Source organism: Bos taurus, chromosome 11 (assembly GCF_002263795.3).
Source record: "Bos taurus isolate L1 Dominette 01449 registration number 42190680 breed Hereford chromosome 11, ARS-UCD2.0, whole genome shotgun sequence".
Lineage (NCBI taxonomy): Eukaryota > Metazoa > Chordata > Mammalia > Artiodactyla > Bovidae > Bos > Bos taurus.
In genome coordinates, this window is record NC_037338.1 from 15,039,499 (window position 1) to 15,067,446 (window position 27,948).

At 34.3% G+C, this 27,948-nt stretch overlaps 1 protein-coding gene across 9 annotated transcripts in view; it reads left to right on the forward strand.

Annotated features, from left to right (window-relative positions):
- The window catches only part of BIRC6 (baculoviral IAP repeat containing 6), a 213,632-nt gene that overhangs the window by 78,358 nt on the left and 107,326 nt on the right, over positions 1-27,948 (forward strand). For 4 of the 9 annotated variants that reach the window (XR_003037059.2, XM_024998841.2, XM_024998844.2 and 1 more), the window contains 17 exons: positions 2,921-3,067; positions 9,231-9,418; positions 10,185-10,508; positions 10,718-10,817; positions 13,126-13,340; positions 13,670-13,878; positions 14,202-14,548; positions 15,474-15,693; positions 16,206-16,339; positions 17,079-17,216; positions 18,598-18,725; positions 20,590-20,721; positions 21,540-21,755; positions 22,535-22,718; positions 23,339-23,494; positions 25,265-25,398; positions 26,021-26,174. Coding sequence is in view for 8 of the 9 variants with exons in the window: in XM_024998841.2 (XP_024854609.1) it covers positions 2,921-3,067; positions 9,231-9,418; positions 10,185-10,508; positions 10,718-10,817; positions 13,126-13,340; positions 13,670-13,878; positions 14,202-14,548; positions 15,474-15,693; positions 16,206-16,339; positions 17,079-17,216; positions 18,598-18,725; positions 20,590-20,721; positions 21,540-21,755; positions 22,535-22,718; positions 23,339-23,494; positions 25,265-25,398; positions 26,021-26,174 (3,126 nt within the window). In the remaining variant the exon portion in view is untranslated. 9 annotated transcript variants of the gene reach the window in all.

Genomic DNA, 27,948 nt, shown 5'->3' on the forward strand with positions numbered 1-27,948 from the left:
GAAATGTGAACTGTATCCTCTCTTTCTCATCCTCCACATTGGGGCTACCATCTGATCCTATCTATTTTTCCACCAACCTGTATTTACAATTTGCCCATTCTCTTACGTCTCACAATCACAAGATTATTGTCCAGGTCACAGTCGTCTTGAACCTGGACTAAAAAATAACTTTCCAACTGGTTATTCTGCATCTGTTCTTGGCTCAAACTTCTGTTCATACTTTACAGTGCAATGATTGCAGTCATTTTTTAATGTAAACCTGATCTGATTACTCTCTCTTCTTAAGATATTTTTCATGTCTTCCCAAGATTGTACCATCCAAAGTCTGTAATATAGCATAGATGATCTAGTATGATCTGACTTTTTCCCTTCCCCTGTTAGTTTTCTTTTTGTGGTCCTGTGATTCTCAAAGTGTTGTCCATAGGCTCTCTCAGGGTCCCTGAATCTTTTCAGGGAGTCCGTGGATCTACTGTTTTCCTATCTGCCCTTTTCACTGCATAGATTTTTGTACTGATTGTTTGAAAGCATGATGATCTTCCCCATACACTTAAGAGTCAGAAGCATGATGGTTTTACTTAGAAATATTTTTGATGAAATAGTTAAAATCACTATTTTTATTCAGTTTTGAACTCAGGAGTACACATCTTTTAAATATTCTGTTTTGAAATGGGAAGTGTGCATGAAACACTTCTGCTGCATACTGAAGAACCATGGTTGTTTCAAGAAAATGAACTTGTATAGTTGTTACAGCTATAAACTTTTGTTGCTTATTTCATGGAATGCCATTTTTATTTGCAAGAATGAGAAACAAAATGTGTTCATTCAGATTGGATTATTTGGCAGGTATTTTCTCAAAAAGGAATTTAAAAAGTATGTCAGTATCCATCCAATTGATAGTTATTTGTTGTCAATGTTAGAAGTAGAACTTTTAAGCAAAGATTAGAATTTTGGAAAACTTTTGTCCTCCAAGGAGAGCTTGACAGCTTCTCAATACATAATGACTTTTCTGATGGGCTATGTTATTAGTTAGTGTCATTTTCTGATATTATATAAGGAAGTGTATTAACTTTTAGAAGATCTGTATATAGTAATGAACCAGTATTTTCCAAATGATTGATGCGTGGTGAGTCATCATCATACTTGGACAGAAGATTCCTTAAAAGAATAAGCTAGACCAACTAATCTTGCTGTAGCAGAGTTTGAGAATGTCTTTTTCAAGATTTCAGATTCTATATTGCAATTAATCCTAAACTGGCACTTTTCAAATTTTTGAATATTTAATACTTTATTAATATTCCTTTCTTTTCTAACTACATATATTCTTTGTCAAGTTTTTTTTTCATATATTTCTGCCAAAGCATCATACTGTTGTAGATTGGATCCAGATAGGCAAATCCAGCTTCCTTTGATAAGCCACATATTAAAGAGATTTGCAAAAATGTAAGACTTTGCTACCCTTCTCATTTAAGTTATTTTTGTTTTAGAAGACAGTGATTTTTTTCATCAAAAATGAAAGATGTTATATCTAATCAGATTAATTTATTACTATTATGTGAATTAATGTTTAATATATTCTCTTCTTAAAATCTCTACTTTTATAAATCTATATATACAAACAATATAAAGGAAAGCTCAATTTTTGAGTTCTTTTAATTATTTTAAAGATGTGTAGAGAGATTTTAGGATTGAGAAATGTTCCAGTAGGCACATTTTTCTTTCAGTTCCTCTAATGTGCCATGGTCCTTTCTACTGAAGAGATTTTACTCATGTCATTTCTTCTGCCTGGGTTCCTCTGCCTCATTGGAGTAGATCCGTAAAAATCTTTTATTCTTCACATGAATCTCTTCACCTCATCATGGAAGTATTTTATTGCCTATTCACTTAGATTGATTTCCCCTTGACTTATTTGTCCTGTGAACTTCTAAGTAAAGTGTAGCACTTTTTTTTTTTTAAGGTTCAATTGCATAATTATTTGTGTCATATCTGGTAACTTTGAATAGAATATGAATTTCATGAAAACTGGGGCCTGTCATTTTTCTCTTGTATCTGCAATGTCTTCTACTGAATAAGTGCTCAGTAAATTGTTATTACTGTTTTTTAATACATGTATCAGGTCCTGGGCTGGGCACAAATGGATGTTGGAGAATAAGGTTTTGATAGTTTAGTCTTGGTGTTTAATTTATTCCTTCAGGTTTTTTTCTGTGTCTCCATTCTTTCCATCTTCTCCTTCTGTTTTACTTTGTCTGATAAAGAATTCTATTTAAAAGTATTGCTCTGATTTTAGAAAATTTGACAAGTACTAAATGACACTTTTCCTCCCCTGGTACCATATACACTCTTAATTCTTTTGTGTTCTTCCATCCAGTCTTCTGTCATTTTATGGTTTGCATAGATGTGACCATTTGATTTTTTTTCTTACTGCTACATGTGCTAACTTATTTTTATGATTATAAAGCAGTATATCTCATTCTAGAATATAATCTTGCTAATATCTTGAGAGTATTTTTTTAGTTTTAATTTAGTGTCATTTATACACTTGATATCATAGGATATATTCTGATTATTTTGCATTAAATCTAAGTAGCTCTCTTATTTTTTCCCCATTTAAAATATTTATTTTTCTTTTGTTTTCTGTTCCTCGTTTAAAATCTAAATCACTTGTTCTAGTTTCTTATTAATGTGTATGCCTCTGGTTAGTGGTTGCTTCTGTACAACTCTGCTTCTGTAGTACAGAGACAAGTAGTACCTCCTGTTTGTGAGTTTTCTTAATACCATGTCCATTGTTGAAGCCCTGTGTAAGGTTTGTGCATTTATACATCTTTGTAGTTAAAATTGAAGTGGTGGCTATAATTCTCACTATGACTGTTGCCTTGTTAAGATTAATTCACCCTTTATCAAACTTGTCTCTCCTTTGTATTAGGAAATGGGAAGGTTAGTAGTGGCACCGCTGCTGAAGGTAGTTTCACATCTCTCACTGGACTTCTAGAAGTTGAGCCTCTGCACTTTTCTTGTGTGTCAACTAGTGATGGAACAAGAATAGAGAGGGATGATGCAAGTACGTTTACTGGTATGTACCTTCTCTTACACACAGTTTTTGTTACATATTTTATGTTGCAATAAAGTGATATATAAGTGTTTATATATCTGTTTATATTATCTGTAAAACGCCTTTACTGTTGTGTGAAGTAGAAACTTATTGGTTGGAGGGAGATTGTGAGGAAAAATCATAAGCAGTTTCAGATCTTTTCTAAGTCTATTCATGGGTTGTTGCCCCTACCTTCTAGAACCCTATGTTAAATCTTTTTGCTTTTATGTGTGTGGAATTTTAGAAACATTTCAATTTGGAAAATATCACACATGATAAAAGTAAAGTTAGGAAGAGTACAATAAACGTTCTTTTCATTATCCATCTGCAGTAGTCATCAGCTGTCGGCCAGGCTTGTGTGCAGTGTTCATATCATGGTGTTATTTCTTGCACTTCAAGTTAAAAGTATATTTGTTAGTGTCTTTGAGAAGTTTGAGATGAGTGAAGAGGGAAAACTATTTTTTCAGCTAGTTTAAAACAACTTTGGATACATGAACCTGTTATTTGTGTGTTTGAATCTATGGTGGTGGTGTTGCTTTAAATGAATGATTGATGACAACTTGTTTATTTTTTACATCTTTTTTCCTTTGTTTTTTTTCTTTATGTTGTAAGATATGTGTTTATTCACACATATTTCTGTCTGGGCACAAATAATTGAAGTTTTTGTAATTAAAATATTGGAATATGTTTTATATTTGTATTATAGTCACAGATGTGGTTTTGAATATTGTCTTGAAAGAATTCTACTGTTTGTGTTTTTTTTGTGAATGTCTTTGTTTCTTTAGAAAGTAAAAATAGTTGCTTGAGAAGTCATGAAAGTCATGAAAAATTTAATCTTGCACTTGGGTCCAGAATGGCAGCATGTTTTAAAGGGAGCTTAACAGTTGTTTGAGTGCCTTTTTATTCAGAATCATATTTCTTGCAATTGTGGAAGTAACCACTAAGTGAAATTCATGACTTATCTAGCTGAGTGTTTTCATTTTAAAATAAAATTTTATATTTCTTTTACGTGGAGATGCCAGAAGGGTCATTATCTACTTATGTTTGTTTTCTTGGACTATTACAGTCATTTTATAGAAACTTAAACATTTAGCGTGGTGTGGAAACATGTCATAACAAGAAAATAAACTTCCAGAAAATTATTTAGTTTTGTTTTATATATTGATTTATTGATTGATTGGCCGCAGAATCTTAGTTCCCAGCCCAGGGATCAAACCCATGCCCTCCACAGTGTAAGCACAGAATCTTGACCATAGGACCACCAGGGAGTCTGAGAACTCTTTAGTTTTTTAAATCAGGCTTTTTTCTTTGGAACTGTCATGAAATTAATTTTTTTATTTTAAGAAAGTTGATGTATTTGGATAAGTAATATTTTCAGACAATATTTTAAAACAGAATATTTAAAATATTCAGTAATATTTTAAAACAAAAGATGTGATTTGAAAAAATTATTCCTTCACATTCCTACCCATTTCTTTTGCAAAACAAATAATAGGACCAGTTTCTTGTCATTCCAAAAGTAGTCTATGCTTTTATAAGAATTCAACTTTGTATTGCACTCAGATCAAAACTGTTGCCAGCAGAGGGATTTTATTAAATTTTAAGACAAAGTCCTGAGTTGTGATCATAAGGTGCTAGAAGATGAGTGTAGTCTCTCAGCTTCTGTCTCCTTTTATTTTGAAACATGTTAATTGTGAAATATAATACTCATACAGATAAGTGCAGTAAACAATTGTATGCTGCTGCTAAGCTGTTAAGTCTCTTCAGTCGTGTCCAACTCTGTATGACCCCATAGATGGCAGCCCAACAGGCTCCCTCGTCCCTGGGATTCTCCAGGCAAGAACACTGGAGTGGGTTGCCATTTCTTTCTCCAATGCATGAAAGTGAAAAGTGAAAGTGAAGTTGCTCAGTCGTGTCCAACTCTTTGCGACCCCATGGACTGCAGCCTACCAGGCTCCTCCATCCATGGGATTTTCTAGGCAAGAGTACTGGAGTGGGGTGCCATCGCCTTCTCTGAACAATTGTATAGGGAAGCAATTTATCACAACACAAACCGCCCGTATGACTACCAGGTCAAGAAACAACATTTCCAGTACTCTGTAAACAGATTTCTTTATGCCCACTTCAATTTATTTTTCCCTCACTCTTTGAAGAAGGTAAATGTTGTCCTAACTTTTTTAGAGTAATCATTTCTAGCTTTTTATTTGTTTTTTGTATAACCTCTTAGCTCAGCTTCCTTGGTGGCTCAGACAGTAAAGAATCTGCCTTGCAGTGCTGGAGACCTGGGTTCGATCCCTGAGTCGGGAAGATACCCTGGAGAAGGGAATGGCAGCCCACTCCAGTGTTCTTGTCTGAGAAATCCCGTGTTCTGAAGAGCCTGGTTGGTTGCAGAGTCGGACACAACTGAGCAACTAACTTTCACTTTCATAACTTCTTAGCTACATGTTCCTAAACACTGGTTGAGTAAGGTCTGTGTGGTATAGAATTGCATTTATGTATTTTTTGGTCAGCCGTTGAAATTCCATGTTATGATTGTTACATTCACCCGTAATGTTTAGTCTGTGCTTGGTGAAGTGTACTCTGTATATCCACTTGGATATACAGTTGGCTAATTGTGTTCTTCAAATTATCTCTTTATTGATTATTTTATCTGTTTCTTTTTTTTTTTTTGGAGTTAATAAGATCAGCATGTTAATTTCTTGTCATTATACTTTTGGATTTGTCTGTTTTTGGTTTCAACAGTTTTTGTTTTATGCATTTTGAAGCTGCCATACAAATTTAGAATGGTTGTATCTTTCTCATGAATTGAATCTTTTATTGTTAGGTATTATCTCTCTGTAGCATTGATTTTCCTAAAATTACTTCTTTTGATATTTCTCTACTAGTCATCAGCTTTCTTTAGGTTACTATTTGTATGGTATATGTTTTTACTTTTACTTTGCAGAATCTCCTTATTTTAAATACGTCTTTTATAAGCAGAATGTACTTAACCTTTTTTGTCCCGTTCTTTCAATTGGAGTATTTAGCTTATTTACATTTAATATAATTGCTAATATATTTGTATTCAAATCTGCCATGTATTTTATATATTCTGTTAGATTTCTCATCTTGCCTATTAGATGTTTCTTTTTTTCCCTGTTTCCATTTTATTGGTGATTCTATTTTTACTGAGCTATTTTTCTTCTTTTTATTATTTTTAGCAGTTATCCCAGAGAGCATAATATACATGTATCCTTGATATCCAGAAATCCAGTTACTTTTTTCCCCAAATGGTGCAAATATGTTGAACATTATTTAATCACTTTTCTGAGTTATATGGCAATATGACTTCATACCTTAATTTTATATTATTTTAATTCTCATGGTTATTGTTATAATTTTTGTGTTCAGTATTCATTTGGATTTATCTCATAATTTCATTTTCATTTCTCTTTATTTTTTTCTTTGCTCTTGTAGTAGCAGAATGACATTTTCTTGGATTGTTTGTCTTTTATGTGTTTCTCATGATTTACCTCATTTTCCTTTGAATATTATTTGGGCATTAAAGTCAGTAGAAGGCTAAAGTATACATGGTTAATATTGAAAGTCATTTAAATTATCCCCAAAGTACAAGGCCAACATAAATGCTTCAGTAAGTCTAATAATTTTCCCTCTAGAGTTGGAGTGAACTTCTGTTGCTTTGGTGGAACAGTTGGTGGAGCAAGTAGATTTTATTTTGGGACACACAGCTTGTATGAGATATGACTGCGTTTTCTTTGACCAAACTCATATAGTTGAATTTGTGCATGGTATATGAGGTATCGAATGGCTTCAGTGTAGTGACCTTTTTTTTTTAATAGAGGAAATTTTTTGTTCTAAGAGGCTATGCACAGTTTTGTTGTTATTTCTATCTTGTGATTATAACTTAGTTTAAAAAAATAGTTTATTTGAATTCTGGCATACCATATTCATTGTTAAATGTCAAGATATGCTGTTAGATTACCTCCCCCGTCCTACTTTTCAAATATTTATGAGCAAATTACTTCCCTCAGTTTTACTTACTTATATTTATTGGGATATTGTGGATTTAAAATGTTATGTTAATTTTTTCTGTGTCTCTCCCTCAGTTTTAGATACATTACCTGTGAAATAGGGTAACAGTATTACCTACTCATGGGCCATTGCAAAGTTTGAGTGAGTTAAGTTCCTTACTTAGCACTGTGCCTCATGTTATATTTGATTTCACATGGCCCTTGTTTCTAATTCTAGTTCTACCACTAAGGTTTTAGCCCTACAGGGTAACTTCTACATTTCCTATTATTGTAGCAGTTGTCTTTCCTCCATATAAGTGAGTCTTTCTCATTCTGACTTATTTCACTTAACATAATAATTTCCAAGTTCATCCATGTTGCCGCAAATGGCATTGTTTCATTCTTTTTCATGGCCGTGTAGTATCCCATTATATATGTATACCACATCTTTATCTATCCATCTTTTGATGGGCACTTAGATTGCTTCCTTGATTTGGCTATTATAAATTGTGCAGCAGTGAACATTGGGGTACATGTATGTTTTTTTGAGTCAAAGCTTTCTCTGGTTATATTCCCAGGAGTGGGATTGCTGAATCATATGGAAGTTCTATTTTTAGTTTTTTAAGGAACCTACATATTGTTTTCAGTAGTGACTGTATCAACTTACATTCCCACCAACAGCGTAGGTGGGTTTCCTCTTGTCCACCCTCTCTCCAGCATTTGTTGCTTGTAGACTTTTTAATTAGGCCATTCTGACCAGTGTGAGGCAATGGCTTGTTGTAGTTTTGTTCTACACTTCTCTTAATAATTAGTGGTGTTGAGCATCTTTCCACGTGTCCATTGGCCCTCTGTATGTCTTCTTATATTTAGGTTGCTGCCCATTTTTCAGTTGGGCTGTTTGTTTTTTTTATTGTTGGGTTGTATGAACTGTTTGTATATTTTGGATATTAAGCCCTTGCTGGTCGCATTTTCCCAAATATTTTCTCCCAATCCATACATTGTCTTTTTGTTTTGTTTATAGTATTCTTTGCTCTGCCTGTGAGTTTGATTAGGTCCCATTTGTTGATTTTTGCTTTTATTTCTGTTGCCTTGGGAGATTGACCTAAGAAAACATTGGTGTGATTTATATCTATTTATCTGTAGAATGTTTTGCCTATGTTCTCTTATGGGAGTTTTACGGTGTTATGTCTTATATTTAAGTCTTTAAGCCATTTTGAGTTTATTTTTGTGTATGATGTGAGGGTGTGTTCTAACTTCATTGATTTACATGTGACTGTCCAGCTTTCCCAGTACAGCTTGCTGAAGAGACTGTCTTTTCTCCATTGCATGTATGTTCTTGCCTCTTTTGTTGAAGATTGTGTGAGTTTATGAAATTAAATTTTTATCTCAGCTTTTCTCAAAATGTTTTACACGGACACTGTTAAATATTTAATGGGAAAAAAATTCTTCTATAATACATATTTAAATAATGTTGAAAAGGGGAGTAAAAATATTTTAAACTTGTGTAATTTTATAGATCTTTAAAAATGGTAGTATTCATGGGTAAGCAGTGTGTGCCAGACTTATTTGTGCGTAGGACATGTTTCTCTTCCTGTTCATGTTCTGAGGAAACACTGCTTTACATATTGTATGTGGGCCAGATTCTCTTATTAGGCTGTGCTATAAAATGAGGAAATCGGTGTCATCAGTCTTGTTAAACGATGTTCTTATAATTGAAAGGTTTTTGGTTTTTTTTTTTTTAGCTTTTTAGGGGAGGGAGAAGAAGGGAGAAGAAGAAGTTGTTTCTGTAGGAAATCTTAGTAAAGCAAACATCAGTTTATTTCTCATGCTCAAACTGTATAAGATTATTGTTTTTTATTTTCATTTTAGCCATATTAAATGAAATGTCTTCAGGCTAAAAGTATTTTTAAACTTAAAAGTATACTAATTTTCTTTGATTAAGAAGTCATTCTTGGATCCCTTATACTTGAATACTATTATTATCAATATAGTTTTACCATTAAGATTTCCTCTCAAGATTTTTATTTTTTAAATGAAAATTAAGTGTTGTTTAGTGTCGAAGTAGTGTGCTTTTGTACATGTTTCTCTGTGAGCCTTTTCTTTATCCTGTTTTTCCCCCTTTGTCTTAATGCCAGTGAGTTCCTTCGGGGTTACTCCTGCAGTAGGTGGACTATCATCTGGGACAGTTGGGGAAGCTTCGACAGCCCTGAGTTCAGCAGCCCAGGTAGCTTTGCAGTCTCTCTCTCATGCAATGGCTTCAGCCGAGCAACAGCTACAGGTGCTGCAAGAGAAACAGCAGCAGCTTTTGAAGCTTCAGCAACAGGTTGGAGACTATTTGGCTCTTTGTTCATGCTGTCTCTAAACTTCAAAAGCTGAAAAAGTACTGTAAAAATGACTGTTATTTTCATAAAGGAAATTAGGTTGACTGATCTGAGATAACCATTTTCTGCAAAAATTGAGGTAACATCTTCATGATATACTTAAATTTTAAAAAATTATTTAAATGCATTTTATATTTCATATCTTGGGGAATATAATTCATATTTTCTTTGTAATCTTTAAAATCCATTCTTTATTCTATTTATAAATATTCTTGGTCAAATGTAAGTGTTAACAGTTACTATTTTTATGGATTGTAAAACCTAAAACATTTAAAGACACTAAATGAATGTGAATTAAAATTTAGTAATAATAGCATGTTTTGGAGATTTTGTTGTGGACTATATACAATTCCTAGTGACAGATTGTGTCAGGTTAGGCAACATGAGAATCCCCTTCCTGTTAATATTTTGTTTTGAGAAGAATTTTGTTTCCTTATTTATGTTAATTGCTCTTCTTTTCCACCTTTGCTTTGAGAAAGTCCTACTGCCGAAATACTCAGGAACTTTAATATTAGATTTTTAAGGAGATATATATGCAACATAGAAGTATTCCATTCATATTGAGTCAATTTTTCTTACTTAATTTCATATTTATTGCACTAGGATCCAGTTAATCATGTTTATTTTCATAATATATGCCGTATAGTGTTCCCCACAGATTAGGTAGGCAGGGTTAGTCTATATTTGTTGCTCTTACTTCTTTTACAGAAAGCAAAGCTGGAAGCCAAGTTACATCAGACAACAGCTGCAGCAGCTGCAGCAGCATCCGCAGCATCAGCAGCAGGTCCTGTTCACAGCTCTGTGCCTTCCAACCCAGTGGCAGCCCCTGGATTCTTCATTCATCCATCTGATGTTATTCCACCCACTCCAAAAACAACACCACTTTTTATGACTCCACCACTTACCCCACCCAATGAAGCAGTTTCCGTTGTGATTAATGCCGAACTTGCACAGCTTTTCCCAGGCTCAGTTATTGATCCCCCAACAGTCAATCTTGCTGCACATAACAAAAATTCCAACAAGTCCAGAATGGTAAATTACTATATTTTAAATAGGTGTTCGCTTAGACATTTAAAAATATTTTTATGTATACGCTAACTTTAGAAGGCAAATTAGATTATTTTATAAAATATTGCAGAATGTACATCAGGAAATGAGACTTATTAACTTCATTTTATGGTTATTAGTTTTTATAGAGCAAGAGTGATATCAATATAGAATTATACTTTTTTCTTTTCTAGAATCCACTTGGTTCTGGTCTAGCCCTTGCAATTTCTCACGCTTCACATTTTCTTCAACCTCCACCTCACCAGTCCATTATTATAGAGCGAATGCATTCAGGTAATCTTTTATTTTCTTAAAATATATATTTTTTTACTTTGTCTGTTGGTTCTTGGAAGACAGTATTTTGTAGTTTGATTTTTCTGTGGAAATAAATCACGTCTGCTCTGAGGAAAGTGCTTTTTTACCAAGAGTATGCATTACATTAAGACTCAAGTTCTGTACTGATGAAGTTGAATGGAAGTGTGCTGCTGAGTAGTTTCATTCATTCTGTCCAAACAGTGGGTTTGATCTGTATAAGAATCTTACCTCTTGGGCTATGGTTGACATAAATATCTGCCTTCATTGTAGCTGCTCAGTTACAATTACACTAAAAATTATGCTTAAAGAGGTATTTCTAAGGCTAGCATTAGTCTCATGGTTCTAATCGTGGAACCATTTTTTTGAGAATAGCTGACAGAGTTACTGCTAATGATAGTAACTAAGTAGGATGAACATTTCATGGTCTCTGGAGAACTAAGATTTTACTTAGGCCTCTACCATGCTTATATTGCTAGAGACCTATGATCAGGATAGGTGCTTTCCGTTAGAGCATGTTTACTAATACACTGTAGGAAATGTTTCCCTTATTATCCTACCAGCTGTTATTTCTGGGCTTGAGCAGCAGCAGAACTTAACAAAATCCTTGTTGTGTGTGTGTGTGTGTGTGTGTGTGTGTGTGTGTGTGTTTTAATTAATTTATTCTTTATAATTGGAGGCTAATTAGGCTAATTGCAGGATTGTGGTGGTTTTTGCCATACATTGACATGAATCAGCCAGGGTAAGTAATGTGAAGATAGTGAGTACTGTATTAGTTTTCACTATATGAAGAGTTGAACCATATTTGCTTTATTGCAGTGGGTTGTTTCCTCTTTGGAAGAGTTTTTAAAAAAATGTTAATGGTGTTTTCTGCCCAACTAACCATTCATTGGTAGCAGCATTAGTGTTTGTGGCATTTAGAGTGAAATTTATCATCCAGTCTTATGTGTCCAGTCTTACGAAGTGTTAGCAGTTGTTTACACTATGATTTGGTTTTTTATCTATGGGGTTGATGATGGCATGTTAGCCCCCTAAAGGGGAGAATTATGTTTTTCATTCAGTAGTCTTAGCTGTTTAGGAAAAATTATTGATAACTCCCTGGTTTTCCATAAAACGGCTCTGTGGAGATATTACTAGTCCTATTAAATTTAGTTGGGTTCCTTCACCATATAGTGTAACTAGTAAGATTGCTATCTGGCCCCCAAGCCAATAAAGAAGAAAAATAATTAGGATTTTTATTAATGATTCTGCCTACTGTTTCAGTAATTGACCTTATTCCTGAAATGTATGTGAGATGCAAATCTGCTCTCCTCTCAGCTCATTGTTGCCTTTCGTTAATATGAGCTCACACAGAGAAGACGTGCTCCCTCTTCAGTGTGGCCCTTAATAGTAAGCCTTCTGCTTCATCTGGTACTGAGCTGACAAGACAATGATGTGTCAATATGGGAGGGAAGCACTGTTCGAGAGAAGCTTTATCTGTCTCCATTGGAGGGCCTTAGTAAGAGATTTTTTTAGTGTGGTAGTAATGACTACATGCAGAGAACGCAATGGCACCCCAACTCCAGTACTGTGGCCTGGAAAATCCCATGGATGGAGGAGCCTGGTAGGCTGCAGTCCATGGGGTCGCTAAGAGTCGGACATGACTGAGCAACTTTACTTTCACTTTCACGCATTGGAGAAGGAAATGGCAACCCACTCCACTGTTCTTGCCTGGAGGATCCCAGGGATGGCAGAGCCTGTTGGGCTGCCGTCTATGGGGTTGCACGGAGTCGGACACAACTGAGGCGACTTAGCAGCAGCAGCAGCAATGACTACATGTGATTTAAGCCGTACACTTTTCCTTTACATCTTAACCACAATGTAAGATGCAGCTCCAAAAGATGATAGTGAAATTAGAAGGAAAAAAAGACCAAATGACTGAAAGAAGAACAGATAGGTAGTTTATTGAGTTCACCTATATTCTGTTTTTGCTGATTTACCTTTTTTGGTTTTAAAGTTTTAAAATAAGCTTATGTGTACAGTTGGTTGCCTTCACAGTAACTTATTCTTTTTTTTTTTTTTTTAACTTTTTTTAAACTTATTCTTATATATATATTTTAACTTAGATCTTGGAGTTTAATACAGATGGAAATTTTAGACAATTTTTGAATGACAATTTTTAACTTAATTGTCTATAGTTTAGTAAGTTGATTTTATATTTTAAGATAAATGTTCCAAATTGTTTCTGAGTGTATCTTGTGGTTAATTTTCGTGGTCTTTTATGTCAGCCGTTGCTCTCTCTCTCTCATAGGAGCAAGGAGATTTGTGACCTTGGATTTTGGCAGACCAATACTATTGACAGATGTATTGATTCCCACTTGTGGAGACTTGGCCTCCTTGTCAATTGACATTTGGACATTAGGAGAAGAGGTTGACGGGAGGCGATTGGTAGTGGCAACTGATATTAGCACCCATTCACTAATTCTGCATGATTTGATACCACCTCCAGTGTGCAGATTCATGAAGGTAAAGAACTTCAAGAAGATGAATTGGTACACTCTCTCTGTTTCTGATAAGTTAGGGAAAATATTCAGACATAATTTAAAAGTATCCTTATAACACAGGGAACCATACTCAATATCCTGTGGTAAACCATAATGGAAACATATAAAAAAGAGTGTGTATGTGTATGTATAAGTGAATCACTTTGCTGTACAGCAGAAATGAACACAATAGTATAGATCAACTGTACTTTAATAAAATATGTATCTTTTTATAATTATTTTTTAATATATGATTCAGATTTTTATTGTTGTAGATGAGTAGGTATGTATATTTATAAGTTTTCATTTCAGATCACTGTCATTGGACGTTATGGAAGTACAAATGCCAGAGCTAAAATTCCATTAGGATTTTACTATGGTCATACCTATATCTTGCCTTGGGAGAGTGAATTGAAATTAATGCATGATCCTCTGAGGGGAGAGGGAGAATCTGCAAACCAACCAGAAATTGACCAGCATTTAGCAATGATGGTTGCTCTACAGGAGGATATACAGTGCAGGTTAGTAGAAAATTGGTGTATATTTTAATCTTATTGAAGCTGTATATTTTATATAATGTCTTGCATATACTTGGTCAAGAAATACTTTTTCATAAGTGTATAGAGAAGGGCAAAAAGCAGGAGGACACTAGCGTGTTATAATGTTTAATGCATTAATATGATTTAATAATTTTTTTTTTTTTTTACTATTTACCAATTGATTAATTCTTTCTAATAGTTGTATGTTAACTTGTTCTAGAGATTTAATTTTTGTGTGTATTCGTATATGTATTTTAAAGAGAACATTGCAAGAATTATTTTGTTCATTTATTTTTTTCTTATAGGTATAACTTAGCTTGTCATCGACTGGAAACTCTTTTGCAAAGTATTGATCTTCCTCCTCTCAACAGTGCTAACAACGCACAGTACTTTTTGCGAAAGCCAGACAAGGCAGTCGAGGAGGACAGTCGAGTTTTTTCTGCCTATCAGGACTGTATCCAGCTACAGCTTCAACTAAATTTGGCTCATAATGCAGTGCAGAGGCTCAAAGTAGCTCTTGGTGCAAGTAGGAAGATGTTGAGTGAAACATCAGACCCAAAAGATTTAATTCAGACATCTTCCACAGAGCAGTTACGTACCATCATCAGATATTTATTGGACACTTTGCTCAGCCTTCTTCACTCTTCCAATGGTTTGTATTTAGCTTAAGTACTTAAAAAGGCCGGAAATACATTTGATATGATTTTGTATGTTTTAATGTATTAATATTTACTGGGTACTGTTTATTTTGATATCCTTTCTGATATGTTTTTGAAATGCGTTTTTAGGTTGATTCATTTTTTTCCCTTTTTTTAATTTGTTTTTCTTAAATAGGTCTATGGTTAATTTTTTCTTGAGTTTCAGCTATTGATGTTCTACATCATTGTGTTACCTGGCAAAATAATAATTAATATTTGAAAATTCAACACTGAAAGCTGTTAATAAGTTGCTAATCTAACAGAACTGTCAGTTTCTAGCCAGGAGCTATTTTTGATCATTACATATGGTTGTGACTGTGTGCACCCAAATACACACACACACACACACACACACACAGCTATCTGATTCACCTAACTCCACACACACACACACCACACAGAGCTATCTGATTCACCTACCTCCACATAGAAGAAGTATGCTGCTGCTAAGTCACTTCAGTCATGTCCAACTCTGTGCGACCCCATAGACGGCAGCCCACCAGGCTCCGCTGTTCCTGGGATTCTCCAGGCAAGAACACTGGAGTGGGTTACCATTTCCTTCTCCAGTGCATGAAAGTGAAAAGTGAGAGTGAAGTCGCTCAGTCGTGCCTGACTTAGCGACCCCATGGACTGCAGCCTACCAGGCTTCTCCCCGCCATGGGATTTTCCAGGCAAGAGTACTAGAGTGGGGTGCCAAGTATAATTGATGTAATTGCCATCCCCCCCCCCAAATATTTAGCAATTAAAATTCTATATATAAGGAATAAATAAATAGACCAGATTTTGCTGGTAAGGAGGAAAGCCTATCTGGGAATGCTGATTTTGATCCTACAGCATACTCTTAAATAGGAAATTTTACTGTTTTCTTTCTTGTAATAGGACACTCTGTTCCTGCAGTTTTGCAGAGTACGTTCCATGCCCAGGCCTGTGAAGAGCTTTTTAAACACCTGTGCATCAGTGGAACCCCAAAGATACGGTTGCATACTGGTCTTCTACTTGTTCAGCTCTGTGGTGGTGAAAGATGGTGGGGCCAGTTTCTTTCTAATGTTCTTCAGGAATTGTACAATTCCGAGCAGCTTCTCATCTTTCCACAGGATAGGTAGGTCAGAAAATGCTGGAATAATTTGTTATTAGTGATTTATTCCCACAGTGTTCAAATTGGAAATGTTGTGTATGTGGGTACTGAGTGTGGAAAAATTAAGCATGTCTTTTCAGAGTTTGAGCAATGCCCAGTGAAGGGCATATTGAAGAAGATTCTACATGATATAACTGAACCGTATTCTTCAGTTTCCTAACTAAATCTATGGAGTTTATTGATTTGTGTTTACACGTATTTCCTATCAGATTCTATTGCTATATGTGTCAAACGTATTTTTTTTGAGTCTGTGATAATGTTGTTTCTACGTGATTTCTTGTGGATAAACTTAGAAAATATAAGCAAATAGCTGAAAAAGAGCTATTTTTAACATTGTGCTTCCAGATATAAATCTTACTAATAACCAAATAGTCTATCATTAGTCTCTTAAATTACAGTGTGAATTATTTTGAATATGAACAGTTAAATTGATTCATACTCAGTGTTTTGTTTGTATCTTTGTTTTTTCTTTTTAGGGTCTTCATGTTACTTTCCTGCATTGGTCAGAGATCACTTAGTAACAGTGGAGTATTAGAAAGCTTACTTAATCTGTTGGATAACTTACTGTCACCTCTTCAGCCACAGTTACCCATGCATAGGAGGACAGAAGGTATTATTTGAATTAGTGTTCTTCAGTAAAAACATAAGATTCCTGTAAATACTGTTTTTTATAAACTATCTACTCTGAAATATTTATTTTAATATTTGTTTTGCTGCACATTTTGTTGATATTTTTGTGACACAGACTTTTTAGAATGACCAGCCTTCATGTGATTGACTGTCATGTGGTTACTGCTTTTTCAATGTGTACCTTTTCTTTATGTGAATTTTGAACTTGGAAATTATTGTGTATGTTGTTTTTATACTATCATGATTAAAATCGGCTCTCACGTTTAAGTTTTTTGGCAGCACTGCCGTTCTATTTATTGATAATGAGCTTCATTTGAGCAGGAAAATTGTTACTGGAATAAAAACTCTGAAACATAGTGCGAAACTATATGACTTATAAATTGAGACCTTTTTAAAAAAATTTCAGCCCCCTTTAAGTCTAAGAATAGTTTCTTATACCTTGTTTTCTGTAAGTTATTACCTATTAGATTTCAAATTATACTTATGAATCGTTTTTGTACCATGAAAGATTTGTTAAATCTTCCATTAGATTTGATGTGTTATTCAATTTGTGGCCACAGGTTTCAATTTTGAGGCTTAATATAAATAAATATTAGTATTGATAGTTATATGGTGTATTTTGGAGTTATAAAATATCTTAATTTTATAATTATTTTACCAGACTTCATTAGGATTCTTAGGGTCACATGACTGTTTCTCCCCCTTTCATTTCTGTACAGGAGTACTAGATATCCCCATGATCAGTTGGGTTGTTATGCTCGTGTCCAGGTTGCTGGATTATGTGGCAACTGTGGAAGATGAAGCAGCAGCTGCAAAGAAACCTTTGAATGGTAAAGACAGGGAGAGGTTTATGACAGGTATCAGACGTTTATAATAATCTGCTGGTGGGGATTTTGAATGAATATGCAATTTTTCCAGAACTGACTTTGGCCTGGAGAGTCCAGCTATATGTAATATATGTAAGATATTCGTTACCTTTACCAGGAATAACATATATATAAGTGAAGTTAATGAGAAGGAAGTCTGTGAAGGGTTATTGTAGTTTTATGGTATTTAGTATGTCATTCCATTTACTGTTATAAAATGTTTCTATTAACTGCAAATGACATTTATGCCAGGATACAGAAATTCCTAGATTTTTGTGAGGTGTAATCTCCATAAGCTTGAAGCACAGAAAATTTTTTAAATGAAAGAAAATCAAAGTGTAAGATAAATTATTTTCTTCTTGTTTTCCAAGTTAACAAGACTTTATGAAGCAGCTACATATCATATGTAAATACAGACAATTTCCATAAAATTAGGAATTTTAAAAAATTATTAGGATTATACTATTAAAGGGCTGTTTAGATGTTTTATATGTAAATCGGTTGTTTATGACACATTGTTTGAGAATAGGGCGGGGAATTCTTTTCATGCACAAGGATTTTTTTTTTTTAAACTGTGCTGTATATTAATATCTATAGGTCACTACTCAGTTATAGACTGTAGAAGTTAGACACAAATGCAACTGTGTGTAAAGTTGGAATATAACAGATAGTATGTGAAGCCTTAGTTTTATTCATAGCATTCAGGTATTATGAAAACACATTGGTGGAAGACATTTTTTTAAGGCCTGAAGAATTTGAATGACTTGACAAAAGGGTAATAAGAGAACAGAAAAAGCTGTTATTAGGTTAAGCAGATATGAAAAAAATCATTGAGGATTGGTGACAAGTGGGATTAAGCCTGAAGTGAACAGAATGACCAGTATGGAATAGTCTGGACACATTCCAGAATGAGAAGATGTAGAGCTATGCAGCGTGGTTTTTTAACTATTCAGTCTTATTTTCGCAGTCATTAAATCAGATTTTTAAGTATCCTTTTTTTTGATACCTGCATAAAAGCATAGAGTTTGAAATAGGCAATAGTGAGCATTTTGTTATTGTTACATTTGAACGACTTTATCAAAGTGGTATTGTACAAAGATTAATTTTAAACAGTTGTGGGAAAAGTAGACTGTTACCTTAATGGAAAGATTGAAAGCACAGAGAACCCTGGTCTTAAAGTCATTTAGGGTCTAGGTTAACTTTTATAAGATCACATGTTCTTAGCAGTTTCTTTACGATGGTTTCCTTAATTTTTTTCAAAAACCGCTTTCTTGTGATTAACACATTTATCATTTTATATTTTCTGGGTATGAGTAGTACTTTAAAATCACATTTATCATAATTATTAATACAACTTTTCATTGCTCTGTAGGTAACCAGTGGAGTTTCATTAACAATAATCTGCACACCCAGAACATAAGTCGGTCTTCCAAAGGCAGCAGTAGCCTTGATAGATTATATTCCAGAAAAATAAGAAAGCAGCTAGTTCATCATAAACAGGTAACTTTCGATATTTTTTTGCTTGTATTTGAGACATTGTATGAGATAGACTTCCCATCAGACCTTATGAACTACTTAATTTAGGGAAATTATTTGACACTTTTGAGATGGAGTTTGTTTGTAAGATGCCAGCAGTACATAGTTCACAGATTTTTGCCAAGTTCTTTTAAGCTGTCTACCTCCTCACATTTCTGATACTACTATTCTAAGTGCAGCCATCAGTTGCCTAGTCAGAAGACATGTCTGCCTTTGTTTTCTCAATCCAGTTCATTTTTCATGCTGCCCCAGAGGGTTCTTTTAGATACATACCTGATCATATCACTCCACCTCTAAATTGTTAGTGGTTTCCAGGTGATCTTTGACTGATGGTAAAACTCCTTAATATGGCTTTAGCATATCTATCATCTGCCTGTCTAACTTTTAGGTTTGAATTTTGGCCTAGCCATATTGAATTTGAGTTCCTGGACCACCTGCAACCAGTCTTCTCATCCAAGATTTATTTTAATATGTGCTTATTCCCCCATCCCTTCCTCTCCCCCTGCCAAACATTTAGTTTTCTATTTTGCTTGGATAATTGAACTTACTTTTCAGAAATTAGTTCATATTCACTTTCTAAAGGAGATCTTCCCTGATTTCTAAATTAGGATCCCATAAAATATCCCCATGTATCCTGTATTTTGCCTTTCATTATATTTATTGTATTCTCCTGTTGAGATTCTTTTGTTAACCTGAGTTTATAGCTGATGTCAGATTCTTATACGCCACTACTTTATTATAAATGCATCTTCCTCTCTGTCTTACAGTATATATAGAAATATATACTGTATATTTAATATCCAGTATAGAGCCTTATATGTCTCTTAAAAATATTTGTATAATTGATTTAAGATGAAAGAAAAAGAAAGTGAAGTTGTTCAGTAGTGTCTGACTCTTTGCGACCCCATGGACTGTAGCCCGACAGGCTCCTCCATCCATGGGATTTTTCAGGCAAGAATACTGGAGTGGGGTTGCCATTTCTTTCTCCAGGGGATCTTCCCGACCCAGGAATCTAACCTGGGTCTCCCACTCTCCAGTCAGACTCTGTACTCTCTGAGCCACCAGGGAAGCTAATTTAAGATGAAATGAGAATTTATATGAAAACATGTATGCTCTGAAAGTTTGTGAAAGCTTTGGGTTTTTTAAAAAGCATGACTTAGCACTAAATTACTTATTTCTGAGTTTTTCCACTATGAGCAACCGTTGGCCCTTTTGCAAGAAAAATGATGTGAAGCTTTTTCAGATCATTGAAATCTGAATAACTTAGGTGAATTGTAATAATGTCATTACTCTGTTGTAATATTTTACTATTGTTAGGCAAAATGGGTTAGGCAAAATTGGGTAAAGTGTAAAAGGGATCTGCATTATTTTTTATAACTGCATGTGAATGTATAGTTATAATAAAATTTTTAATTAATAAGAATCATAGACATACCAAAAAATATACTACTCTTAAAGGAGATTTCCATAAAAGCCAAGCTAGGACTCTTGTACAGTAAAAATATTTTCCTAGTATATTTAAAAATAATTCTTTTCCTCTATTTAAAAACATTCCATCAGTCAGTCTCATTAGAAGCTTACATAAAAAAAGTATTCCACTTATTTCTCTTCTTCCATGGATAAGAAATTGGTTACTTCTTAATTACAGAATGGGGAGATCTTTTATTTGGATTTTATAGGTGATTTAAAAAAAAATCAATATAGTTAAAACTAGACTTCACAGAAACTTACTTGTTTCATTAGTTTGCCATATGGATTCTGAGAAGTACAATAACTTATTTTATTGTTTTTAACATTGCTAACTATAAGATTAACATTTTCTTTAAAGCAACTTAACTTATTAAAAGCAAAACAGAAGGCTTTGGTGGAACAGATGGAAAAAGAAAAAATACAGAGTAACAAAGGATCATCATATAAACTTCTGGTAGAACAAGCAAAATTAAAGCAGGCTACCTCAAAGGTATGATCTTTCTTTTTTTAACATAATTATCTTAGAAAAGTTACTCTTCCGTTTAGTATTAATATTTTAAATTATTTGAATAGTTAAATATCTTTAATAATGATCAGGAAGTTTTATGTTATTCTGCTTATCAGCAGAAAAATCTATCCTATGTACTTCTTTGGGGGGAAAGAAGTATTTCCTTTAACTCAAGGAAATACATGGTTAATGTGGACTTAAAGTATTTTTGTAGCGTATTTTCTTTAAAGTGGATTGTGTTCCAGTAAATTGATGATAAAAGGATTCAGGATGTGTACGGTTTTCCTAATGTGTCCATTCTAAGTGAAAATTAAAATTCAGTGATTTTTAAAGTAAGTTTTTTTAAAAAATAATGACGTTTTTTCAACTTGGGGGATAGTGTTTCAATAGCAACCAAGTTTGCATATTGTGTTTCTATAAATATGAGATTACAATTATTCCAGCAAAATTTGAAATGAATTAATACTCTATACTTTGTATGTATAGGTTTCTTTACCATTCACCTTTTAAGATTATGTTTAGGGTGTTTTGGTAATATTTAAAATAATAAATTTGCCCTAATAGAGCCTTTTTGTAGAATTCCTCCTTTCTGAAATTCTATTTGATACCTGATGCATTATTCTAAAATAGACAGAGGTATATATTGTCAGAACTTTTTGAAGCTTATGGTTTGCCTAAAAATCTTGTTCTTTAGAAGTTGTGTTTTCTAAGTGTATATTTTCATCTCAGAAATAAACTCATATTGAAAGAATTTTCATTCAATAAACATTGATTTAAATATTGTAAATTTCTGTGTATAGCACTTTAAGGATTTAATTCGGCTTCGTCGGACAGCAGAGTGGTCTCGTTCTAATTTAGACACAGAAGTTACAACAACAAAAGAAAGTCCAGAGATAGAACCACTTCCATTTACTCTGGCCCATGAACGTTGTATTTCAGTAGTCCAGAAACTTGTCCTGTTTCTCCTCTCTATGGATTTTACATGCCATGCAGATCTCTTATTGTTTGTTTGTAAGGTAAGTAAAGTAATAGGCCTAATTTATAATTACAGGCTTAGAGAATAAGAAAAAGAATGAAGAAAAAAATAGTTTTAAATTGAGTTTTAAGAGAAATAAAAGTGCTTTGGTTTTCCTTTTATGCGGTTTAGTTTTTTTTAATGTGCCTTGAAAGATTTTAGAAATACTTGGGCACTTATTTTTATGAGACCTATTATACATTTTTGATCTAGTTAAAACTAGATTAATGTAGACTTGAAATGTAAATAGTGTGAAGTGAAGTGAAAGTCGCTCAGTCGTGTCTGACTCTTTGTGACCACAGGGACTATACAGTCCATAGGATTCTCCAGGCCAGAATACTGGAGTGTGGGTAGCCTTTCCCTTCTCCAGAGGATCTTCCCAACCCAGGAATCAAACCCAGGTCTCCCGCATTGCAGGCGATTCTTTAAATGCTGAGCCACAAGGGAAGCCTTGGATATGTGTGTACAGCCTACTGTTTTTCTTTTAAGATAGGTGATCTACAAATGAGTGTCAAGTTATAGCAGTGAAGTCTGTATTAATGCCCTGAAGGCTTTCCTGTAGCATATTCATTGTTTGTAGAAATTGAACTTTTCAACTCAGATTTTTTTTACCTGGATTTTAACATTTAATCCATGAAATTACATTTCCTTGGCATTTCATGTCAAACAGTTATTTTGATATCAAAAGCATATCTCATTGAAAAGTTACTTCAGTGCTTTATTTTTGGAGAAAACATGTAATAGCTACTTAAGTGTGTGATTTTATAAAATGTATTACAGGTTCTTGCACGCATTGCGAATGCCACGAGGCCAACCATACATCTATGTGAGATTGTGAATGAACCCCAGCTGGAAAGACTGCTATTACTTTTGGTTGGAACTGACTTCAATAGAGGAGATATATCTTGGGGTGGTGCTTGGGCTCAATATTCCTTAACTTGTATGCTACAGGATATTTTAGCAGGTTTGTTAGGATTTATTTTTAATAAGGTATATCGAAATGAGCTTGTCGATGCTTGACTAATCATTAAAGGAAACTGTGCCCCTCAAAAGTGTAAAATGTCTCATCTCAGCAGTAGCAGCCCTTTCAAATTACTTCTGTGTTTAATTATGTTGACACCTGTGATAAATGCAAGTGTTTATGGAGGAATTAGGTTATAAAGTGCAGGGATACGGGAGCTAGTCTGCTTCCTTATTAATACCAGCAGTGGGCTGCTTCCAAGTTCTCTTGGTGCGTTTGAGGAAGGTACTCCCTGTTCCTCAGTTTTTTTCATCTGTTAAATAAGATAATAAAAACATCTCTATTGTTATTTTGATGAATAAGTGAGTTAATGTATTTAAAGTGATGGTAATAACTCCTTGTTCATAAGGCACACATTTTATGTTTTTACTAGTTAGCATTTGAAGTTAATGCAGTGGAAGGCCCTAGCATTTCCTTGTATAGATAAGGACTCATTTGCCTCAGAATCTTTTATGATTGGTATAGTGTACATGCTATTCTCTATACTAGATGAAAAAAATATGTTTTGGGTGTCTGTTTACTAATTACTAAAACAGTTAAGGTGATGATATTCTCACCTGCAGGAGAATTGCTGGCTCCAGTAGCTGCAGAAGCCATGGAGGAAGGACCAGTGAGTGATGATGTAGGTGCAACAGCCGGTGACTCGGACGACTCCCTGCAGCAGTCTTCAGTTCAGCTGCTGGAAACTATCGATGAACCTTTGACACATGATATGACAGGTACATCCTTTGCATTTGTAACTAAACATATCCTTAGCTCTTTAAAAATGTGAACTTAAATTTCAAAATTAAGAATATTAATGAAGTGTAAAATTTTTATAGTAAGTCTTTGGCCTTAGTAACCATATCAGTATTTTTCTGATAAACAGGTTTTACTTTGATTTTCTGCATGCTTTTTTTAAAAAACAATTTTTACTTATTTATTTATGCCTGTGCTGGTTCTTCATCGCTGCGTGGGCCTTTCCCTAGTTTCGGTGAGCGGGGGCTGCCCCTACTGTGGTGTGGGCTACTCCTCACTGCGGCGTGCGGGCTTCTCCTCAGTGTGTGTGTGGGCTTCTCCTTGTGGTGTCTCTCTTGTTGCAGAGCACTGGCTCTAGGTGCACAGGCTTCAGTAGTTGCAGCACATGGCTCAGTAGCTTCAGTTTCTGGGCTCTAGATCACAGGCTCAGCTGTGGTGGCAAACAGGGTTAGTTGTTCTGCGGCAGGTATGGTCTTCCCTGACCCAGAATCATCTCCTGTCTCCTGCATTGGAGAGGCGCGTTCTTTACCACAGAGCCACGGGGGAAGCCCTCTGCATGCTTTTTCTAATAAAATGGTATCCTTTCACAGTGTCCATGTTATTTTGATACAGTCTTACTTGGCTCTGTGGAAGGAATTACAAGCTAGAAAGCAGTTTAAAATACACAGTGGTGAAGACAGCAAGGTTAATGGCTCTTGTCTTTTTCTTTGTTTTCTGCCTTGTCAAAACTATAATGTGCGTCTTAGCATGTGCAAACCTTTGTGGTGTACTCCCTACTTTTTAAGACTGTTTAATTTATTAACTTATATATTGCGATGCTACAGTCATTTCATTTGTTTCATTACTTAATCTTAGATTCTCTCATGATTTTTTCCTTTCTGTCTGATAGTCCCTTTACCTGGAGGAGATTTTCTTCTCTAGTTTGCATAGTGAACTTCTTGTCTTGAGATTCACATACAGCTACCCTCCTCCAAGAAGCTTTTCCCATCACCACCAGCTTTGTTGGAGACTGCTGTTGGTGCTACCTACTTCCTTGATTGTCTCCAGTAGCAGCTACCATGCTGTATTTGGTTTAATTTCTGTTGTGTACGCTCACCTCTGAACCCTTGTTAATTTATTGGAAGGTAGAGATGTGTTTTATTGATCTTCATATACTCAAACCCTAATGCAGGCTGATGTTTTCTTGACATTATATAAATATATGTTGAATAAAAAAGAGTGAGAAAGAAAGGAAGATAAAGGTTGGAAGGCGTAAAAGGCTGGTCAAGCATTTGGAGTCATCTGAGAGCAAAATAGTTTCTAATTCATGATAGAAAAATAAGGTGAAGAGCAGTGTTCTTAAAACTTTACATTTCACTTTAATAATGGGTTTTCTTTCCCTAACTGTTAGGTGTAATTTATGAATTATATATTGGAGGCAATAAAATGAACAATAATTATTCATTCTAGAAATGGTTAATGATTATTTTTAATAGCAAAGTTTATGTAATTTGATTCAACAAGGACTAATCCTGTGGTCTTTTCCCCTAGGAAGTTACATACTATTGTACTAGTGTTTTTAATTGTGTGTGTTATAGGGTGATGTGTTTGCATACTTACTTATGCTTAATGTCAAGTATAAAAATTTAGAGACTTCTATATCAGAAACATTTTATATTTAAGTAAATGTAATTGCTTTGTATTTAAAAGCAGTAGTATATTGGGTAAATTTTATATACTCCACCAAAAAAATCACTTTAAATTACTTGAAGGTGCACCTCCTCTTTCCTCTTTGGAAAAAGATAAAGAAATTGACCTTGAGCTACTTCAGGATCTAATGGAAGTTGACATTGATCCTTTAGATATTGATTTGGAAAAGGATCCTCTTGCAGCCAAAGTCTTTAAGGTATGATCCACTAGAATATTCTTTGCAATTAAAATCTTTCATCTTATACTTCTGGTTTATTGATTACTTAAAAGACGAAAGTATACACTTAATGTAATCCATTATTTAGTTTGCTCAAAATTAAAATACTCTAGACACTATAGTAGATTTTTTTATGATACTATTGGAATGTTATAAGGAGAACTTATATCATTTTTTAATATAGCTGCTAATATTACCTTAAATGTTAATAAGAACCATTAATAAACATAGGAGGTATGGTTATGGAGTATTGACATTTCAAGCAGCATTTAAGGTCATCCAGGTTGAGTTCATTGCAGAATCTGTCTTTACTAGCTGCTACTTTTTCTAAAGGAGATACAATTCTAATACTTTATTTTAGCTTATTTTGTTTGTAAGAGATTAAGATGCTAGATTCTAATAAATACGGTCTTTTTAGACTTGGGGATACAATGGAATATTCTGAACCATTCCTATAGATCATTAAATTTATGTTTTAAAAATGTAAAGGGTAAGGGGAAATGTTTACTTTGTAGCCCTGTTTGAGTTAAGGTAGTGTAAATAATATGTTATTCTTAGTAAAGAGTCAAAAATAAACCACAGTTTTTTCTATTTTTTTAAGCCAATAAGCAGTACATGGTATGACTATTGGGGTGCTGATTATGGCACCTACAATTACAACCCGTACATTGGAGGTCTTGGAATTCCTGTAGCAAAGCCACCAGCAAATGCAGAGAAGAATGGATCACAGACAGTTAGTGTTTCAGTGTCTCAGGGTAAGTGAGGCACTGTTATTAAGACAAGCTATTCTTAAAACAAGTTCTCAGTTTGTGTATTCTTGGTCTCTTGAAAATTTGATCCTGAAAGTATGCTGAGAGAGTTTATTATTGCAGGGCTGCCTTGAGAGTGACTGACACTCAGAGCTGTGTGTTGGTCAGTTTGGAAGCATTTCTATTTATGGTCCATCTTTTGTTTCTCAAAATAACACTTAGCAAAATATACTTGTGAGTTGTGTGAGTTTGCCAGTGGCTTTAATTATTTTTATTGTTATTGTACTTTATTTTTATTGTTCTTATAATAGTAAATTTACATTTATTTGTAAGCAGAACGGAATCACGTTGAGTATTATTTTTGTACTCTTCTAGTCACAGAGTATATAACTTTCTTTTTTCAATGAAATATTTTCTTAAATTCTGAATCATCCAAACATTTACTGAAAAGTTATAAGTATAATACAGAGAACAGCTTTATCCTGACCCATTTGGGAGTAAGTTGTTAATCTGATAGTTTTCTATTTTATTTTGTTTTACAAAGCAGGACATTTCTTCTACATCAGGAAGCACATTCCATCAAAATCAGGAAATTAACATTAGTACTAACTTTAAGACTCCATTCAAGTTTTAACAGTTGTGTGTAAATAATGTCCTTTATGGAAAATGATCCAGTACTAAATTGTACGTTGCATTTTACAGTTGACCCTCAAGTAATAGGGGAGCAGAGGGGCCCACTCCCACACAGTTGAAAGTCTGTGTGTAACTTTACAGTTGGTTCTTTCTCTCCAAAGTTTTGCATGTGTGTGTTAAGTCATTTGAGTTGTGTCTGACTCTGTGCGACCTTACTGGCTGTAGCCAGCCAGTCTCCTTTGCCCATGGGGATTCTCCAGGCAAGAATATTGGAGTGGGTTGCTATGCCCTCCTTTAGGGAATCTTCCCAATCCAGGGATCAAACCTGCATGTCTTATGTCTCCTGCATTGGCAGGCAGGTTCTTTACCACCAGTGCCACCTGGGAAGCCTTTTACATCCATGCATTCAGCCAACTGTGGATTGTGTAGTATATGTTTATTGAAAAAATCCGTGTAAGTTGACTTGAGCAGTTCAAAGTGTATTTTTCATGGGTGAACTATAGTTACCATATCTCTTCAGTGTTATTCAGTTTGCCACTGAATAACAGAGGTGACTTTCATGATCTTGATGCTTTTGAAGATTATAGGCCAGTTATTTGGTAGAATTTCCCTCAGTTGGGGTTTGTATGCTATTTCCTCATGATTGGATTCTGGTTATGTGACTTTGGCAGTAGTAGTAGGAAACTGTAGTGTCAGGTTTTTCTTACTGCATCCTATTAGGTGGCTCATGATTTTAATTTGGATCACTGCGGGTGCTCTTCAGTCCAATACTTGATAAAAGATGTCTATCAAAATTTTCCAGTGAAAAATTATTCTTTTCCCTTTTGCAAAAAAAATTTTGATTGGAGTGACAGCAGAATACTTGGAAACTTGTTATTTTTTGAATAGACAAGTGGTTTCCTTTTTTTATTCAGTGTGTTATAATTTATTACCATTATTTATTTGTTTTAAAATATAGGGAACATAAAGTTTTCCATTTTAACCATTTTTAAGTGTATAGTTCTATGCATTAGGTAAATTCACATATCATTATTTATTTTGATATTCAAATTGCCCTGACTTGACCAGTGATATCTCCTTTAAACTGGTCTCTGTTTTTTTTTTGACATGTCCTCATCTTTCTTTGAAGATTTCCCTGTTTTTGGCA